We start from the raw sequence: 22,766 nt of genomic DNA on the forward strand, positions 1-22,766 counted from the left end.
TTAGGCGAGCGGCAGACTCACCTATTTTTCACACTTAATGTACCCACCTTACATACGGCCACATCATACTTCATTTGAAAGCTTATTATCTCTACTTCAAGAAAATTGACGATGTGGAGCTGCAAACTAGGGCCATAGCCCCCTAATTTGCATAATTCACACTGGTATCCAATTTCCATAAATGCGATATAAAATTAAAAATTTCATTGTTAACTACTCTAAACATACTTTTAAACTATCGAGTGATATATCAAATGAAAGGTATTTGCATGTAGAATACAATATGAATATCCAAAGAGATATTTCAATTGATTTCACTGAAATAATTCAATATTCGTTGTGAAAAAATTATGTTCCTCTTTTGAATAACAATATTTTAAAAATTTTAACACATACAGCCACATCATACAGCAACATCATACGCCATTTAAAAGCTTATTATCTCTACTTTATGAAGATGGACAATGTTGAGCTGTCAAGTAGGGCCATAGCCCCTAATTTGCATAATTTTCACAGGTACCTGATTTGCAAAAATGTGATGGAAAATCAGAAATTTACTGTTAACTACTCTAAACATACTTTTAAACTATCGAGTGATATATCAAATGAAAGGTATTTGCATGTAGAATACAACTTTGATATCCAAAGAGATATTTAAATTGATTTCACTGAAATATTTTCATATTTATATTTGTGACTGGGTAAATAATAGTGCAGCAGACATCACTAAAGGTGAACGCCAACCTTTATTCAGTGAACATGACGCTACAAAAAAAACCCTTGAAAATACAATTGAAATAAATAAATCTCTCGTACATAGAACAAATATTTACCACTATCGGAAAGCTTGCAAAAGAAAATACAGTTTCTTGAAAAGTTTCTTGAAAGTTCAAACATATACAAACAATATATTGCAAATAGAATTTGAGGGTGTGAACAAATACGGACGCCACAATGTCCAAATACGGACGCCACGACGTCAAGTCCAAGTGACACGTCATCTTCGTCTTCACAAATTTACCGACCGTGGATAATTATACAGGTGGAAATATTTCATGACAAAATTAGCGTCTTACCCCAACTAATAATTCATGCTGTACACCATGACAGTGTCGACAACAGTAGAGTAATAGACGTATTCCAGTCTGTCATACAAAGTCAACAAATCCAGGTCCGCAAAGACAAGGGATAGGTGATGTGACTCCACGACGGCAGCAAAGGTGTACTGCCGTAACGCTGACGTGGCAAGGTATTTATAATGAAAGCTGTTGCATTGTGGGCGGAGCATCAAACGAGACATAACACGTGAAAAGATGTGATGATATCAAAAGTAATAACAATATCAGAAAGTTACAACTAGAAGTTATCTAAGGTATTTCTCCTAGAATTATAACGGTATTTCTTAGCATTAAATTAATGTGTAATAGCATTTTGCACTCACGACACGTTTCACCAAAAGAGCGCCCTCAAGAGGTAAGTATAGGGCATGAAAGTTTTTTTTCCTCACATATTGACAAAATATTTTCCTCTTTTGAATAACAATATTTTAAAAATTTTAATACATACAGCCACATCATACAGCCACATCATAGGTCATTTGAAAGCTTATTATCTGTACTTCAAGAAAATTGACAATGTTGAGCTGTCAAGTATGGCCATAGCCCCTAATTTACATAATTCACATGGGTACGCAAATTACAGAAATGAGATATAAAATTAGGAATTTATTAACTACTCTACGCATACTTTAAACTATTGAGTGATATATCAAATAAAAGGTATTTGCATGTAGAATACAAAATAGATACCAAAAGAGAAATTGAAGTGATTTTATTGAAATTTTTTCATAATTATATCAAAAATATATTTTCTCTTTTTGAATAACGATATTTTAATAATTTTAACTCATACAACTACATCATACGTCATACATCATACGTCACTTGAAAGCCTATTACCTCTGGTTCAAGAAAATTGACGATATGCAGCTGCCAAATAGAGCTGTTATTCTTTAATTTGCATAATGCACTCGGGTACCTAATTTGCATGAGTCCGATATAAAATTATAAAAATCCATTGTTATGTACTCTTCACTTGCTTTTAAACTATCGAGTGATATATCAAATGAAAGGTATTGGCATGTGGAATAAAACTATGAATTCCAAACACGTCTCTAAAATATTCCTGTTGAATATTTTTATTTAAATCGCGAGTATCTTGACTTATTTCTAATATTCATAAAATTGTGCAGTAAATACGAATAATGCCCACATTATGCAAAATAAGAATAAAATATATGCAGAATAAGAATAATTCAGCAACACACAGAACAAATATCGCTCTTACTGAGATTCAGAGACAATGTATGATTTTCATCCGAGCCTAACGCAAGCTTTATAAATTCATATCAAACATTAAAAATGCATCCTACTCTAGAATTTTCGAAAGCTCTTCTCAAAAAATCACATCTTTAGACCTCATTGTCTGTGAAGGTCATCGATGCAACAAATTAACATTCTCGACTTAAGAACACACACACAAAACCAACAGATACCAGATTCCAGTTCATGCAATCAAACGGCAACATTCAATGATTTGTTAAAGGCGAAACATTACGATAAATTAGAAAAATAGTGACAATATCACTGTTCGCTCCCATATAGTTATCAAAACAAGTCAACAATTGTATGAAACATGGACATACATATACAGACAGACTGACATACACAGACTGGAACAGAGTGATGACATCGACCCCAAGTGTGCCTTGGCCCATGGAGAGTGATAAAGATATAACAAACAGCTGAATGTAATGATAAAATAGTTAAGTAAAGGCCTATACAGGCACTGAGAGTGAATATGTTACAGCAATTTGATTAGTTTCTTTTCCTTTTCTACTTCTGTGATAATATTTAAGACAATCAATCTGCAAGGCAGCTTATGTATTGACAAATATGTTATCTTTTACAAGCACACAGTAAACTGTTCTTGATTTTTCATTTACAATATTTGACATAGACTGAAATACATAACATGCAACCAATGTTTACACTTCGCCCATACACCAGATACATGGAGAAATTTCAACATACAATCATCAACTCAGAAACCCTACAGGAAAAAGTAAACATGGTTTTCTTCCAGAACAGCTGGTACATCCACATCTGGAACAACTTACAAACTTAACCAATTACACAAGGATGATGACACAAGAGATAAAGTAAACTGTGGTGAACTTGACTATTCCTTTCAAATCCTTCCCTAACTTGACATCTTAAACTAAAATACACTGCATGGTTAATTGTGCACAAAAATACATCGGGGTGGAACATTTGATAAGGGATGGTGTCTGGAAGATCGATGAGGTACATTATCTTTTTTATCCGATCCATTGTACATTTTTTTCCCCCACTCTCCCACCTTTCCTTTTCGTCAAACCTTCTCTGGCTGAATTTTTTATTGGCATTTGTTTGGAATTTTTTCAAAATCTGCCAGGATTTTTTTACCGCATTTCAACACCAAATACAGTTTACCATATCAAATGCTTACTAAATCACCACATTATATACTCTTAGTTCCAGTTACTAAATATCAAAGCAATCAGACCGGTAAATTTTGAGAAACTAACTTTTTGACCAAAAATGAGAAAAATTGCCCCCCAAAATACAAAATTGAAGATTTCATCCTAATTTTAAATATATCTAATTAACATAAACCCTAGGAACCTGTACACTAGATATCAAAGCAACCAGATCAGAAGTTTTAGGAGAAAAAAATTTTGACCAAAAAAGGCAAAAATTGCCCCCAAAATAAAAAAAAATTGCCAGTTTCAACATACTTTCAATACATTATATTAAGATAGATTAAACTTAGATACCTGTATACCAAATACATGTATCAAAGCTATCAAATCAGCAGTTTTTGGATTAAAAAATTTCTTATCAAAAATTGGGAAAATTGCCCCAAAATTACAAATATGACAATATCAATACAATTTGTACAAGCATGACTAAAGTCATTCTGAGGAACATGAATATTAAGTTTCATAGCAATCAGACGAGCGATTTCAGAGAACAAGATTTTTTGACTAAAAATGGAAAAAATACCCTAAAAATACAAACATGCAAATTTCATCCCAATTTTTGCGCACATAATTTAGAATACCTAAAGAAATCTGCATACCAAGTTTCAACCAAATCTGACCAATGCTTACTGAGTATTAGCCATTTTCAGGATTTTTCCTTTTTCCCCCTCATTTGCATATTTTTGGCACTGACAAGTTCATTTGAACAAATTCACATCTCCACCCCTAGGTGCACCTGTACACCAAATACTAAGACAGTAAGTGCTACGGTTTAGGAGTTTTTGATGTGGACGGACTAACAGACATACCGGTACATACATACATACACACAGACGCCATTTTGCCACCTTATACGAATACCTCCCATTTGCATATATACATATGCATATATGGGAGCGTAACAATTATGCCACAACAATACGATACAATACACAAGATTTTTTCGAGATAAAAGTAATGAAGTAAAAATAAAAAGTAAAAGCCATTCCAGATGACATTTTATCGTTATTCTATTTTCATTGAATTGCCTTCGAAACCCTGGAATCGCAAAAAGTAAAAGGGAACCAAAAGATTTCCGGTCCCCTATAGGCAGATCAAAACTTTCAAGTGCTCCTCTACTATCCCTCAAAATTTCGATTCCACCCCAAATTCCTCCGCCCCTCACCACCATTATTTGTGAACGTAGCCTAATCACATACATATGAAACTGAAATATAAGCGTTACACCTATGCATAACAAAACCTACAACAGCTCGATCTCCGATTCACATGAGAATTTACTGGGCGTCTGTGAGTACTGTTCATATAGCTGACTTTGCTTGTGGTCTAATTTATGCAAGGAACGCTAAATACACTTTCGTGACAATAGCATGGTACAAATGACGACAATTGTAGCTGTTGGTCATTATGCAAATACCGCTGCCTGGCTCGGGTGCGAAGAGACCCCCTGATCACCAGGCATGAAAAAGGAGTCAAATTTCGCCCTTCGCGCACATCTTTCCATAGTGACACAATATGCAATCCATATAGGGGTCCCATAGCAGAGTTTTTGAAGGGAAAAAATAAAAGCTTTGGAAATCATGTCATAGGCCCTTTAAGTTTGTTCAAATCCTGGTGAAATTTGCTCATTTGTATTATTGGGCATTTTTTGGTGTTTTTGGTAAAAAAATCTTCTTCTCTGAAACCACTTGTCTGATTGCTTTGAAATTCAGTTTACTCTTGGGTGAATCAAGTCAGGTTAGTTTAAATCGTGGTGAAATTTGCGTATTTGTATTTTTAAGGCAATTTTTGTCATTTTTGGTAAAAAAAAACTAAAAATCTTCTTCTTCAAAACTACCAGTCTGATAGGTTTGATATTTGGTACATATGTCCCTAGGGATAATCTATTTCAGATTTGTTCAAATTGTGCAGAAATATGAAAATTTGCATTTTTAAGGCAATTTTTGCCATTTTTGGTCAAAAAATGTATTTCTGAAAAAGAACTGGTCTGATAGTTTTGAAATTTGGTATACAGGTTCCTATAGATGAACTAAGTAATATTTATATATATCTGTCATTTTGTATTTTGGGGGCAAATTTTACCATTTTTGGCCAAAAAATGTGTATTTCCAAAACTACTCATCTGATAGCTTTGCAATTTGGAATACAGATTCCTACAGATGAACTAAATGATATTTATTTATGATGAAATCTGCAATTTTGTATTTTTGGGGCAATTTTTGCCATTTTTGGTCAAAAAATGTGTATTTCTAAAACTACTAGTCCGATAGCTTTGAAATTTGGTATACAGGTTTCTATGTTTAAATCTGCAATTCTTTATTTTGGGGCCATTTTTGCCATTTTTGGTCAAAAAATGTGTTTCTCAAAAAGCACTTATCTGATAGCTTTGAAATTTGGTATATAGGTTTCTATAGATGAACTAAATGATATTTATTGAAATTATGATGAAATCTGCAATTTTAAATTTTTGGGCAATTTTTTTCCATTTTTGGTCAAAAAATGTGTTTCTCAAAAAGTACTGGTCCAACAGCTTTGAAATTTGGTATACAGGTTTCTATAGAAAACTAAATTTGATCTTTTTAAATTATGATGAAATCTGCAATTTTTAGCTCATATTTGGTATAAATATATATATATATATATATATATATATATATATATATATATATATATATATATATATATATATATATATTATATATATATATAAATAAATAAATAAAGAGCTTATATGATGAGTCGGTAGCGTCTGTATGTCTGTATGTATGTATTAGTGCGGATGTATGTCCGTCACACGCAAAGGCTCCCATACCGCTAAAGCTACCATCTCAGTATTTGGTGTACAGGTAGATGCAAGGGTTGAGATGTGACTTGTTCAAATGAACACGTCAGTGTCAAAAATGTGCAAATGAGGTAAGAAAAAGGGAAATTCTGCAAATGTTCAGGAGTTGTGGCATGCCAATTACTGAAATAGGATAGTCCACTGACCTTGAGTAATTTCCTGTCATTGTTTATGAACTGTTACATATTAACAGACCAGCTGCAACCATAGACAGTAGATGGGGGAAGACCGTTTATACTAAACTAAGAGGGGCTTGTTTCTGCTATGCATGTTGCTATGGTGATCAGGGGGTCTCTTCGCACCCGAGCCAGGCAGCGGTATTTGCATAATGACCAACAGCTACAATTGTCGTCATTTGTACCATGCTATTGTCACAAAAGTGTATTTAGCGTTCCTTGCATAAATTAGACCACAAGCAAAGTCAGCTATATGAACAGTACTCACAGACGCCCAGTAAACACTGGCAAGGAAGCCGCACCGATGATCCAGCTGCAGGGGCTTATCAAGTTGCTTCCAGCAAGGACAGTGTTGCCCAGAATTCAGAGAGTGATTTCGAGGGGAATTAGCTTGAAGGCGCAAAGGCAACCCCACACATCCGGGACGAGTGGTTCAAAATCAGAGTCAGATTCTGACTCTGAAGGAGAAAGCGCGAGTGGACAAAGCAATGGAATGCTCAGGACAGATTTGAAAGTACGATGAGGCTACGTTTCATTGCTTTGTATGAAATAAAAGACAATATCAGTCTCAGTTTGAACTTTTCACGGTTAAATTTATTTCATAAAATGTGGAGCAATCCCCCGTCTGAGTATTTCGATTCAATGCATTGCATGTTGTACAGCTGTAGTAGAGTACACTCAGTGTGCAGTTTTTGGACTTTCCATCACATGCTGTTCGTTGGACTGACTTCACTCGGTATAGCGTTTTACAAGTTTTGGACCTCATATTAAGTGAAGTGATACTGCTGTCCCATTTTGGATAGTTTGTTTAGTACAAGCTATTTCGGGCTATACAAATTTAGCGAAGTTAGCCAGACCATACAATAAAAGGTGCCAAAAGCAACACACAGAGACAGAACATATGTCAGGTAGGTAAGCGCCAAACACGTCAAAATATGGTTATGTCATTTATTAAACGTATCTAATTATCACAAAATATTTACATTCAGTTTTCTGAAGACATCAAAAACAAAAATTGGGGTTTTGAAGTTTCAAATTATCAACATTTTGCCCCTACTCACTTTCCAAATACGACGTCCGATTACTTCGATAGCAGTCCGATTACTACGCACTCAACACGGGGTCAAAAATTTTGCAACTTGACTCCCTAAATACCACTTTCGTCGTGTTAACAGTTTGACGATAAACACAAAAGGTATGGTAATAAGACTTTGTAGTGCTTGTCATTTATGAAACTGCTTTGGGCGAAATTCACTACCCTTTCCAGAAACTATCACTCTGAGAGTAGCTGTGTTGGACGTCGACCTTTGACAAAACTATCATTTCCTTGGCGCACGAGATAAATGGTGCAATCGACCCATGTTCCCGTACATTTTCAGAGCAAACGAATCCTGCAAAAAGTGATGTGTCAGGCCTAATTTGTACATATTTTGATAAAGAAAAACAAAGAAAGCTTGTCGCCGCATTGTTGGGTTGCTATTTTGAATCGCCCGTCTTCACCGTTCACAATTGTGTAGAGAGGGGAAGCTTCCTGCCGCTCAAATGTTTCCCGATGAATGAGAATGTGACATCGACTGTCATCCATCTTGTAATGTTTATTTGCCATATTTGGCACGAAAGCATAGTACACCTAATCAGACAGCCTGACAAGTCATTTTAATTTACTCGATCGGCGAGGCGATCGGCCGTACGACGTGATCGTTGGTAATCTCCTGAAAAGACCATGTCACTATTGCAAACTAATACTAATCTTATAATGTTCTCTCGTGCGTTGCGCGCTGGGTGTACGTTCTGAGCGAAGGAAGCCCTTGCCTCACACCCTTACGGACATGAAATTGCAAAGGTGTGAAAGACTGTTTGTCCGTATTAAGATAAGTCGTCGGCTCAACTTCGAAAAGCCGAAAAAAGTCAAACGAGTTGGGCTAGGTGTACACGCCCACCCGTAACTTTTACTTGCGTTTTATCTGGACAAGGGGGCGATACGCAATGCAAGACAGTGACGTAGGCGAACTTCAAGACCCAAAGAGTGATTTTACGTTTGGTTGTATGGGCATGTCATAGGCCCTTTAAAGGCCGCTGCGGGGTATAAAAGGCCCCCTAACTTATTAAAGATTCATTAGCAATGTGAGTGACAAGTGGTAAGAGCGCAGCTCGGTGTTCCATGAAAATCGCCCTGAACGCGCTTCAACCAAGCCGAAAGAGGTCTAAACGAGCACGTCTGGTTTTGTAAACCTGTCGGCCTCATAGCTATCCACATAATATTTTGCAGTTTTTCGAAATAAAGAAGATTTAGCCGGAAAATCGGCGGCAGCCCATTGTTCAGCGTCCATGGGAAACGGTTGTTGCTTGTTTCAAACAGCTGTCAATCATTGAGGGACGCGCAGAAGTGTAAACGTTCAAACATTTGCAATGAAAACGGATCAATTACACTGCGTAAATAACTCACGTATCGGATGGGATAGCTGTACGACTAACGGTGTGCACTACGTACTGCGATACATCTACAAGACCTTTACTTTCGCCATGCCACGTAGCGTAATAACAACAAAAACAAAAGTTTTGCCTTTGTTATGAAAGTATGAGAGGTTATGCATTTGTTTAGTCAAGCTGCCTCCGAAAACGTCCACATTTAGATTCAAATCAATCAAGAAAAATCATTTTGTACGCCAAACTTGCAAGCTCCCAAAAAAGTAAAAAATAGGTTACGGTAGTTCTCTTTCTGGATAATGTGCTGGCCCTGAAAAGGACCGTTTGGTATGTGTGTGTTTTGGAAACACACTGAAGATATATTCTACAACCAGCGATGACCACTGTAGCGCTGGTTCGGCAGATTTGGGTAAAGGTACCGTACTTGCCTGAGAACGCAAGCAGGCCTCACCTGTCTTTTGGTGACGACCACCCCATCTGCCAGCATCAGGTCAGCTTTCCTCGACAAGTATCGTTCGTCCTTCCACGCGCCTCTTCTGTCCAGGAGTGTCCAATATTTTCGGTAAATACCCTTTCGGACGGCAGCATTCGTAATACTCGGTCTCTGACCACTGCCAAGCCACTGTTGTCGCGATGCTGTGACACAGGGTTTGACAGAGACAGTGCTCACATTCAACTGCATCGTAGTCTCTAGGGACTTGGATGCCGATAGTGACGACACTGTCATTGGGGAGACTATCATCTGCTACCGTCTCTTCATCGGCACTGCCTCTTTCTTCAAGATCCCATCCATAATGCGTGAACAAACCACGTATCGCATTTTCTTGTTCTGGAGTTACGGCAATACTGAGTACTCGAGCCATGTTGTATGTACGAGTTGGGTAACTCTACTAACAACTGACTGTTTATGAATGAAACTTATAGCTTGATGATCCAGACACATTGGCGACATATCGTCTGGACCGTGCATATTAAAAGCTGTCTATTGGTTGGACTATTCGTAAGTTTGAAAGCCCCAATCATCAACGAATGGAATTGGTCACATGTCCAATATTTTTGGTAAATACGACCCATGAAAGATTCAAGTAAAAGGGAATTTGCGCAATGGATCATTAATAATGATTGGTCTGATGTTTTACAAAAGCCTTCTTGTGAGGAAAATTTAATTCGTTTGCAACCTCTGTTTCCACAGCAATTGATAAATTTTTCCCCCCAAAGCCCCTGCGTTTTTCCAGTTCTGATAAACCATTCATAACTGCCTCGATTAAGTATATGATAAGATGCCGCCAGAAGGCTTTTAGAAACCAAAAGTCGACATTGTATAGATACTGGAGAAATAAGGTAAATCGGGCAATTCACACAAACAGACAGAATTACTTTGCTGAGAAGATTAAGTCTGCATCTGCAAATAGTAAACAGTGGTGGAATGAAGTTAACAGGATATGTGGTCGTAGGAAAAATGGTACCATCCCAGAAATTGAGGTTAGCGGCGAATGTTTAAGTGGTGTTAATCTAGCCAATGCTATCAACAATCATTTTGTTAATATAACAAAGGACTATGTTCCCTTAAACTATGATGAGCTTATTCGTAATCTCCCAAATAGTAATTCCCTTCCGATTGTTACATACAATGGTATTGTCAACTTATTAAAATCATTACCCTGTGCCAAAGCTAGTGGCCCTGACCAAATTTCAAATAAATTGTTGAGGAATTTGCACATGAATTTGCTGTTCCCCTTGTTGATATCTTTAATTATTCCTTTCAAGAAGGTCAAGTTCCATCAAAACTTAAGGAGGCCATTGTAATTCCTCTAGCTAAAAACAACCACCCTGCTTCCCTTGATGATTTTCGGCCGATTTCTCTTACCAACAGTGTGGCCAAGGTAATGGAGAGTTTGATTGAAAAATGGATCAAACAGGAAGTAAAGGATAAGATAAAAAAAAACGCAATTTGCAGGTGCTAAGAAATCGTCCTCAACAACTGCCTTGATAGATATGATACAGACTTGGCTCGAGCAACTGGAAAGTCAAAGAAATATGGTTAGAATTTGTTACTTGATTTCAGTAAAGCCTTCGATAAGATTGACCACAACATACTTCTTCACAAATTATCAAAATTCAGTATAAATAGTAACATAATTAAATGGACAGCACATTTCTTGTATAATAGATCTCAAAGGGTGAAGATTGGTGATAGCTTTTCTTCCTGGCAAACAATACGTGCAGGTGTTCCACAGGGAACAAAATTGGGCCCAATTCTATTTATGCTCATGATTAATGACATTCCTGATTGTATTGGGGGATCAAACTTTATATTCATGGATGACACCACGGTGTCAGAATGTGTTCATTCCAGTACTCCTACTAATTCGCAGATGCAGACAACATTATCACACATTGACCAGTGGGCTTCAGTAAATAATATGAAACTAAATCCAAAAAAATGTAAAGAAATGAGGCTATTTTTTGGTAAGGTACCTCCTCCTTTTCCGCCATTGTTACTAGGCAACAGTGTCTTAGAAATCAAAGAGAATTTTAAATCTCTTGGGTTAATCATAAATAACAAACTAAAATGGGATAACCATGTGATGATATGGTCAAAAATCCTCACAAAGGTTGCACATTCTCCGTGTTTTGTGCAGATTTGGGGCTACAGCTCATGAGCTTAAACAAATTTATATCTCATTGGTTAGATCAACCTTAGAATATGCCTGTACTGTTTGGCAAGGTGGTCTCACTGAAAAGAATAGATCAACGATTGAAAGAATCCAGAAGAGAGCACTACGAATTATTTATCCATTTTTGTCTTACAGTGAATCACTTTCTCTATTACAGCTAGACACACTCGAAACTAGACGTCAGAAAATTTGTAAAAAGTTTGCTGAAGAAATCATAAAACCAGACCATAAACTAAATTATCATATTCCCCCTAAATCAGGTCACGGATATTCGACAAGGAACAAAAGCTTGGTTAACTTTAAAATCCGCACAAAACGTAAAGAATCAAGCCCAGTAGTCTACTGCATTAAACTACTCCAGAGTTCATGATTCTCTGTCCTGTGTTGAGCTGTATGTGAATGTTGGTTTTGTCAAATTTCTGTTGTGTCTATTTTGATGTCTTGTCGTCGTTGTTGTTTTTTAATTTTTCAAATTCTTTTAGGGGGTTTTTGGTGCTCGTTTTTGAAATTACCAGTTGATGTCTTTAGTGATGTACTGTAAATTTTTTATTGACTGTGTTGTAAACTCATTTTATTTGACCATTTTGGTCACAATTTGAGTATTAATAAACCATTAATATAATATGATTTCTTGTAAGAAACACCCCGCCTAAAGTTTGAAACTTTACTATTAGCAAAAAATTTGGTTTTTGTCTTTCAGAAAGAGGGTAAGAAGGTACTGGAAGGTCAGACAAAAGGAGAACATCGTCAATTATTCTCAGTGTCGCTATAAGTCAACCACGGGATAATTTGACATCATTCGCAATCCGTGTAGCAAAATTTATAAGAATAATAAATATATTTACATACTAAAGATTACAAATAAAATGAAGCAAACTGCGTTTCCTGTAAAGTAAGATTTTCACGATGCTATTCAGTATGTAATCCTCTCCATGATCGATTTCAAGTTGGCATATGGTCGCCTTATTTATTTGGATGACAACGCCGCTTTCGTACATTGAATGAAGGAGTCACTACGGTCTTTTCAGCAAACAGTACTCATCACAAATATTTTAACCAAGACACGATATTTTCCTCAAAAACGGTGGGAGTGTGGCAGATTAGAAGGAAGATGTGACCAGATATAACCAGTAAATTTGTGTAAAAGACAGACTTTGGTGAATTCACATGTGTCGTACGTTTGACACAACATGAAAAGTAATATGCCTCTACATAGCGATGGTGAAATTCGTATATTTCTACTATGAGAATTGGGGAAACTTATCCTAGGGGACAGCGACCGACACCGCCGAGGTGTTTCCATCGTAGTCGGCTCCGCCCTAAATTATACAAACCCAAATTGTTGCGTCCCTAACTAAGACCAAATTTTGTTGGAGACTACCATGTGTATAAGTGGATTCCCCGACACACTACAGGCAATTTTAGTTATGTGTGTCAGCTGACAAGCTATGATTCTTTTTCTTTCCTCGCAGGATAATTAATAAAAATATCGGAAGATACGTAGATATAAAAATATCGGAAGATACGTAGACGGGAGTCGGGTTTACGTCCATGACAGCACATATACACACATTTGTCATCGATGCTCGTGACACAAAATTTCTGCTTATAAACGTAAAGAGATGTAGCTTACTGTAACATTCTCTTGATCAACAATGTAAACGTTGTTTCAATGATGACCGATGCGAAGAAATCGTTTCTGAAAACATCAATCACGTAAGCCAGGCGCGCTTTTCATTTTTCCGGGCATTTGCCGAGTAAACTCCAAGGTCCCTCCAATTCACATCTATAGGGAGTATGAGTTTGCTAATGGCAGTCCTGCTGCTCGATCATGCTTTGATTGTGGTCGGGGTGACAATTATTATTTAATTAGGTAAAATAGGGACATCTCATTCACAAAACGTAGGCAAAAGTTGATTTAGAACGAAAACATTCATCGGGTGAATTACATTTTCAAATTGGACCTTCTGTGGACTTCCACGTCTCTAAACTAAGTGGAAACATAAATATACTGTTTATGGTTGAAACTTATAACGCTGTCCAGTTTTTGTGACACCAAGCTTCATGGCTTGGACTGGTGCAGTGTTATCAGAAACTTTCAGAGCTGTGTCATGTAAAAAGCTGTTATACATCGGACAAAGGACAATAAATGCAGCAAATAAAAAAATTCAACCAGACAAAATATTTTCCTGGAAATTCTTCGTAAAAATTTTCCCACCAATTTCATGCATATTTTGTCTTCCTAAATTCTTCTGGTATTGTCATTTGGGCCAACACGCACCTCCGCTAATCAAAAACCCCTTTCACACCTCCCATGATCGCAATTCCCTCACACACCTTCGACAGATGTAGACTTATCAGATACCAGCACTGATACGCTTGTCACGAACAGGCTTCGCTTGTCACGAGAAACGCATGTCGCTATAGCTACAGACATCGCCTAAGTGTTTCCACCATGCACAGTCGGCTTCGCCCTAAATTATACAAACCCAACTTGTTTCGTTCCTAACTAAGACCAAATTTTGTTGGGAGACTACCATGTGTATAAGTGGATTCCCCGACACACTACAGGCAATTTTAGTTATGTGTGTCAGCTGACAAGCTATGATTCTTTCCCTTTCCTCGCAGGATAATTAATAAAAATATCGGAAGATACGTAGACGGGAGTCGGGTTTACGTCCATGACAGCACATATACACACATTTGTCATCGATGCTCGTGACACAAAATTTCTGCTTATAAACGTAAAGAGATGTAGCTTACTGTAACATTCTCTTGATCAACAACTGCAAACGTTGTTTCAATGATGACCGATTCGAAGAAATCGTTTCTGAAAACATCAATCACGTAAGCCAGGCGCGCTTTTCATTTTTCCCGGCATTTGCCGGGTATACTCCAAGGTCCCTCCAGTTCACATGTATAGGGGGTATGAGTTTGCTAATGGCAGTCCCGCTGCTCGATCATGCTTTGATTGTGGTCGGGGTGACAATTATTAATTTATTAGGTAAAATAGGGACATCTCATTCACAAAACGTAGGCCAAAGTTGATTTAGAACGAAAACATTCATCGGGTGAATTACATTTTCAAATTGGAACTTCTTTGGACTTCCACGTCTCTAAACTAAGTGGAAACATAAATATACTGTTTATGGTTGAAACTTATAATGCTGTCCAGTTTTTGTGACACCAAGCTTCATGGCTTGGACTGGTGCAGTGTTATTAGAAACTTTCAGAGCTGTGTCATGTAATACAATCCCGCTTTTATACATCGTATAAAGGACAATAAATGCAGCAAATAAAAAAATTCAACCAGACAAAATATTTTCCTGGAAATTCTCCATAAAAATTTTCCCACCAATTTCATGCATATTTTGTCTTCCTAAATTCTTCTGGTATTGTCATTTGGGCCAACACGCACCTCCGCTAATCAAAAACCCCTTTCACACCTCCCATGATCGCAATTTCCTCACACACACCTTCGACAGATGTAGACTTATCAGATACCAACACTGACACGCTTGTCACGAACAGGCTTCGCTTGTTTCTTTTGAGCCATACGTGGATGTTTCCACAATTTCAATAGACGCTCGCACACAATGGGTTAACAGTTGTCTTCCCTGGGCTACCAATCCTAGACTGTGTTACCAGAGAAACAAAAAAGAATTCAAACCTGTGTACGCATGCATTGAGGTAGCTGTGGAAATATGGCGGGGAATATTGCGTCTATCTGATGAGGGTCATTACAAGGTCGACGGTATCGGCACTACACATCGCTTGATTGACCTTTTGATGACCCGCATAGGAGCAGCCGTCCTCGTCGCTGCTCTTCAACCGCTGCACAAGCATTCGTGTTTTTGGTGTTCGCCCGGGTAGTCTGCAGCGGCCGAGCCATGCTACAGCCGAGCACTCACAACACATAAATAAAACGTAGAGCAGTATGATGAGGAACAATGCAATAATTGTGAATAAGTGTCATAATGTGTGAATAACCATAGACCCTCGAGAAAAACGAAGACATTGCGACACCAGCATTTAGGTAGCTAATTCATTAGAACCAACGTCCTCGAACGAGTGAACCTCCCTAAGAAACGCAATTCTGCTACTCTGCGACTTCGGGCTGTACAGCAGCCACATTGACGGAAATGTATTCTACTTTTCGCATCATATTCAAGCAATAGCAAATATTTTTGAGCACCATTCTCGACCGCGGAGTGACGTCAGTAGGTGAAAAACATACGAGCGCGGTGAATAAGAGATAAGACGATACAGAAGAGCGAATGATACAGAAATTGTGTGGAAAAAAGCAGAACTAAAAGTTATGTCATTTATGTGTATTGACACTTTGAATATTGGTTTGGTGGTTGAAATATTCGAACTTCACAAAAGTGAACTTCGCAAAAATGACGTAAAAAACCGCAAGTACCCGGATGACCCGCGGTCGAGAATAAACGTACTGACTTGTACATTTCTGAGTTGTCTGGTAGATGACTTCAAAATCACTGTGAATTGGTCCTTCAAAACTCGTCATGACACAACCCCGCAAAGCAATGATGTGGAACGTTGTAGCAATAATGTGAAATAAAGCAAAGATATAAAGTATCATAATCACGCGAAGGTGGCAGATTGATTTTTAGAAATGTCGTCTCCATACTATTAGGTGTGATTTGTCCATGTCAAGCATGAACAGGCATCGACAACACAATGTGCGGCCACTCAGAAATGTTTCTCACTTTACAAACCCACGCCGCTCATGACTTATCAAGGTCTCCAGTACACATTCTTTCTTTCCGTTCTGTAAATTGAAAATGGCAAAAGCACGATCAGCGTAAGCTGCGAAAGATCGTAGCAGGTATGTATACATTCATTGTACCGTAGTCTCTGATCGTCTAAAACTGCCGTTCTGGAGTGAGATCACCGCTCGAAATGCGCTGAGGGTTGTTCAAAGAAGCTTATACGCGTACAGCTACAGCCAGTCTGAGCTTATTTGGGCGCAAACAGATTACGCAAATAAACTATCAACGCTCTGGACCGCTACTTACATACTCATTATACATGAACCCACCCGATCAACACCCACACAAATTTTGCGTAAGCTGGACCCCGGGTCCCACCGCAGCGGGCTTTAAGTGAGGTCACCCCAAGTGAACTGCATATAAAATTTCAAAGCAATTTGACTTGCGGTTTCAGAGGAGAAGGCAATTGTTGAAGGAAGACGGACGATGACAGATGACGATGGAAAATCAACCTATTTGATAAGCTCCGCATCGCTGACAGCAGAGCTAAAAAAAGCGGTTTCTTATAATCATACTTTGCATCTACACAACAAATATCAAATCAGTAAGTACTGTGTTTCTCAAGATATTTGAGTGGGCGGACATCCTCTCACACGGACATACATACATACATACATACATACATGTGCACATACACACACACACATACATACATACATACATATGCTGGACCGATATCCATCCCAATAGCTTCTACATACTGCAGTCCATAGTAGCTAAAACAGCTTAAAAGGGGCATCTCTATAGGCTAAATCAAATTTGAAAGCCATATATATCAGAAAAGATTTTTTCTCATTATCAAATTACTCTACAGAAATTACTTTTCTTACCCTTCTATTTACATCCACCATATTCCAGGTGATTTGAAAATTCTTCAAATCAGCGTAACTTAAAAGAGCATCTTCATCATTTGAGTAAAATAGAGAGAAATTCTCCATGATAATACCTGTAACAAAGAAAATATAAGATTTCAGATGTGTTATTCAAGTTATTCTTGCAAGCATAACCCCCAGTGCAGACAACAGCTTTGAATACTGGTATTATGTTTATCTCATTATAAAGCAAGTCATGTAAAATTTCATGACTGTCAAATGCTGCTCCACTTTTTGTCACTGAAAATGAACTATAGTTGGTCACTTTTGCTGCTTGTAACTCAAGATGTCAAAGTCACAGAAGTGCTTAAACATAGGGCCAATATCCCTGAAGCTACTATAGACAAGGATACAAAATTAAGTATTTCCTGACTGTATGAAATTACCTCACTAAGTTCATCCTAGGGACCTGTTAACCAAATATTAAAGCTGTCTGACCAGTGGTTTTGAAAAAACATGCGACCCAACAGTCGACAGAGCTGTGCTCTGTTATGTACAGAATAATTTTTTGTGACACATGTATTGATGAAGAAGGTTGATATCTTTGATGGCTCATTTTAGGATGCCTGACCAAAAATGGCAAAATTAGCTGCAAAAATACAAAATTGACGATTTCATCATAATTTCAATATATTACATTAAAGCCACATTTTTTAATCCCAGGTTCTCGCGTTAGTTGAGTTCTCGTCCCAGTCAAACACTTGGCCAGTATGATGTTTGATTTCTGTAACATTAACTACACAAACTGATCTCAACCTTTTGTCACCTTTTGCTAATCCTGCAAACAGTTTATACAAGCGTTTGATTGACGGTGGGTTCAAATCACCAACGGTCATTGATTCCCAACCACAAACGCTCAAATTTCCTTAAAAGATTGTCTTCCATTTGCATTGGACTTTGAATATAACCACAGAATTCGATCGACAGCAACTTCGCGCTGACCACTTTGCAGCCTGTGCGTTTTTGCGGCCGGGGAAAACTAAAAAGTGGCATTTTCTGGAGCGTGTGTCCGCGTGTTGCCTGTTTGGCGTCCACTTACACATTTAACGCCGCCATAGCTTGGTGTCCTTTTAAAGGGAGGCTCTGCCTTTAAGATAAAGCCTAGGAACCTATATACCAAATATCAAAGTTATCATATGAGTAACTTTTGAGAAACAAATATTTTGACCAAAAATGGCAGAAATTGACCCTAATATACAAAAATAACGCCATGATACGGTGTTGCTCACATTCGATTGGAATTGGTATATACTAGTATTAGTACCAGAGATCAACGATGAATGTTGTTTCTATCTGTTCAGTGCAGCAAAATTCTACATTGATGTTATGACAATGATTTATACACAGTACAACCAGAAAAACAAGAATGACAAAAGCAAATAAGGTCTGCAACATAGGTACTGGACGTAAACTTTAGAAACATGCATACCAACTTCTACATCAATGGGACAAGCAGATCCTACATACATTAGCAAATGCCAATAAAAAAATCAGCCAGAGAAGGCTTGACAAAAAAGGTGAGAGAGCGGGGAAATGTACAGTAGGTGAGTTATTCACAACCTTGGGGATTTTTTAAATGTTATCAGTGCTGTCATTGGAATGTAAACAGCACTTAAGTAAGTTGCAGATGGTGAAATGCCTTCCACTGTGGGGGGTGATTATGACATCTGGAATTATCCTGGATCAAAATTTCTTATCAGTTCTTGTGTGTCTTACATGGAAAAGTTGTAAACATTGGTCCGAATGAAAAAATTAAACTCAGGTTTGTTTTCTGGATCAAATTTCACTAAATTGTTACCAAATATGACAAAATTATGTTCACAGCTTTAACCATGGTCTCACAACATATCCTGGGTTGGTATAGGTCATTTAAGGTCACAGACTGAGAAAAATTACCTAAATTATACAAATTTGGGGTTTACCAACACTTTGAGCAGAAGATAACACCCTTCAGGACTTTTACACCAAATGACAAAACTATCAGACGAGCAGTTTTTGAGAACAAGATTTCTTGACCAAAAATGACAAAATTGTTTTGAAAATATGCTTTCTTGACCAAAAATGACAAAAATTGTCTTAAAAATACAAATTTACATATTTCTGGACAATTTCCATATATCCAACTATTGCCATCCCTGGGCATATCATACCGCATATCAAAGCTATCAGATTAGTAGTTTTTGGATAAAAAATTTTTGACCAAAATTTCAGAAAATTGCCCCAAAATTACAAATATGAAAATTTCAATTCAATTTGTATAAACTTGACTGAGGTCATCCTGAGGAACATGTATACCAACTTTCAAAGTAATCGGACAAGTAGTTTCAGAGAAAAATATTTTTTGACTAAAAACTGAAAAAAATTACCCCAAAAATAGAAACATGCAAATTTCATCCAAATTTTTACACACCTAATGTAGAATACCTACAGAAACCTGCATGCCAAGTTTCAACCCAATCTGACCAACAATTACAGAGTTTTTAGCAAATTTGCAAGGTTTTCCTTTTTTCCCCTCATTTGCATATTTTTGACACCGACAAGTTCATTTGAACAAATTCACATCTCCATCCCTAGGTGCACCTGTACACCAAATACTAAGACGGTAGGTGCTGCGTTTAGGAGTTTTTGACGTGGATGGACATACATACATACATACATATTACATACATACATACGTACATACATACATACATACATACAGACATGCAAATGGATGCAAATGAACAGATTCAGCTTATAGTACGATAACCTCACATTGTTATACCAAATGTGAGCTAAAAATTGTAGATTTCATAAAATTCCATTATATCATACTAAGAGGACCTAGAGGAACCTGTATACCAAATATCAAAGGCATCAGACAAGTAGTTTTTGAGAAACACATTTTTCGACCAAAAATGGGAGGAAATTACACCAAAAATACAAAATTGCAGATTTTATATTCAAATATCATATTTTGTTTATCTGTAGGAACCTGTATACCAAATGTGAAAGCTGTCAGACAAGTGGTTTTGATGAAATAAAGTTTTGACCAAAAATGACCAAAAAATTCCTCTAAAATACAGATTAGCACATTTCATCACAATTTGAACAAATCCAGGTTGGGTTAACCCTATAGGGACATGTATACTATCAAAGCTGTCTGACCAGAAGTTGTGAAGAAGAAGAATTTTTATCAAAAACGCCTTTTTTGGCACTAATTTGCAAGTTTACAACAATATCAAAAAATTAAAAAAACAGTTTCTCATAATCATTTTTTGCATCTACACAACAAATATCAAATCAGTAAGTACTGTGGTTCTCAAGATATTTGAGTGGATGGACACCTCACAAATGGATATACATACATACATACATACATACATACATACATACATACAGACTGACGCTGGACGGATACTCATCCCAATAGCTACTATAGACTATAGTCTATGTGAGAGGTCTGAAATCGGCAGTCTGCGCCCCAAACTGCGCTAGCGCATTTCAATTTGCGCTATCAATCTGCGCTCCCATTCTGCGCTATCGATCTGCGCCCCTGTTTTGCGCTCTCTATTTCTCCAAACCATATGTGCTGTGAAAACGACCCAACTAGCACAAGAACGTACTACGTCGATCATGATTTTACTATTTCCATCATTTGACTTTTTGATATGACATTGGATCGAGATATGGTGCTGCAGGCCGTTAGGGAGCTGCATTTAGGACCCTGGTAGCGAGTCCTGTATCATCGATGGCTGCCAGACCTACGTGGAGATAGAGTTGACCTTTCAAAATTCTGCCTTCTCGACATACACCTACGTACTTTTTTGACTTTCCAAACATGTAAACTACATGTATGAGTGTGATAGAAACGACACATGTGCAACCACTTAACTTAACCAAGTATCCGCGGTTTGAAACAGTCCCGACATTTACGTCCCTCGGACTGGCACTGTCACTCTACAAACCCTCGCCCCGTCCGGCTCATTCATTGACTCGGATGTGATACATTGTGAATGAAAATTCAATTTTTGAAATATAAATATTGTAGAATCAGTAGACAGTCCCTGTAAATCAAATAGGTGTGTACATACAGGTTCAGTAAGGTTGTACTTTCACTCGGCCACTAGTTGACAGGTACACAATCGATGTGATTGTGAGTGCACTGAACAGCTGGGACGTATTTGTTGTCATGCTGAACTGTGGCCCACGGTTAGTGGTTTTCAATGTTAAAACTCGTTGAAGTGCAAATACGTGCATAAAACTACCCGTTAAAGGATGACCGGTCGATGAAAATACGAAAACTTTCCATGCAATATGCATTATTCACACCGACACGGCTTCATCAACTGTCCCCGTACTAAAGGAAGATGACACGCTATTTTATTCAACATATTCGGTCACCTATTCGGTAATGACGTAGCGCACGATCTCCTTCAAATGTTTTACTAGCCAAGCCTTTTTAATGAGCTTACTGTTCTGACTGAGAATTTAAAATAAGTTCGAACTAAATTTAACTTATTCCAACTTAAAGTCGACCGTACATCGGTAGATCCTGCACGTAACGCTTGGCTGACGGATATAGATCGGAGCGCGGAAGGAGGGGGGTGTGGCCCTATATACCGGAAGGAAGGAAGTAAACCAGTTCAAGTGACCTGAAAATTTACTTCCAGATGATTACAAGACGCTTGCGACGCTTGATCTCGACCAACATGCCACGATTTTGTTGCTCGATAATCCGGTCCTACATTCTCTCCAAAACAAAACGAAAACTGCCAGGACTTTCTTTTGGGGAAAAGTGTTGGGTCATATCGTACCGGGAAATTCCTGAAATATTACTAAAATGGCAAACTATCAACTAAAATCGGTACTACAAGAACACATATAAATAAAGTTTAAAAAAATAATACGAGTCAATCTCTCCCGTTGTAACAAAGGGCGACAGGTTTGCAGCGCGGTGCAAAAGCTATTAATTATAAGAAAATACAACAAACATTTTATGTTGTCAAGAGTTAGATGTGTTCGTTTCATCTTGAGGTAGGAAAACTACAACCGATGTCGGCGCTGACATGAACTTGACAGTCATTTTCACAAAGAACATGCATAAATTGCCGCGCGAGACAGGAAGTAGACAACGTGAGTCAAGAACAAGTGAATGTCCAACGCGATCGCGCGACGACAGCACAGACACAGGTCTCGATCGGATAACCTTTTTTACACAAGTTTCGACATCTTCATCTTGACTGTGAACTCTGGTAACCAGATTGTAACTGTTGAGACAACAGTATACGTTAATCTACTAGTTAAACATTCGAAAATTGGATGTAAACCAGGTTTAGCAAAGATGTGGTTGCGGTTTTTAAATTGCCGTCTCCGGTATAGAAAATACAACCCCTTTCAGAATTAGAGCGCGAAG

General features: G+C 37.7%; 1 protein-coding gene across 2 annotated transcripts in view; it reads right to left on the reverse strand.

Annotated features, from left to right (window-relative positions):
• Positions 1–22,766, reverse strand: part of LOC139148629 (sodium leak channel NALCN-like) — a 548,532-nt gene that overhangs the window by 41,593 nt on the left and 484,173 nt on the right. For both annotated transcript variants that reach the window (XM_070720114.1, XM_070720115.1), the window contains exon 34: positions 17,330–17,445. In XM_070720114.1, the coding sequence (XP_070576215.1) occupies positions 17,330–17,445 (116 nt within the window). The remainder of the gene's footprint in view (positions 1–17,329; positions 17,446–22,766) is intronic.

This window comes from Ptychodera flava, chromosome 13 (assembly GCF_041260155.1).
Source record: "Ptychodera flava strain L36383 chromosome 13, AS_Pfla_20210202, whole genome shotgun sequence".
NCBI classification, from domain to species: Eukaryota; Metazoa; Hemichordata; class Enteropneusta; family Ptychoderidae; genus Ptychodera; species Ptychodera flava.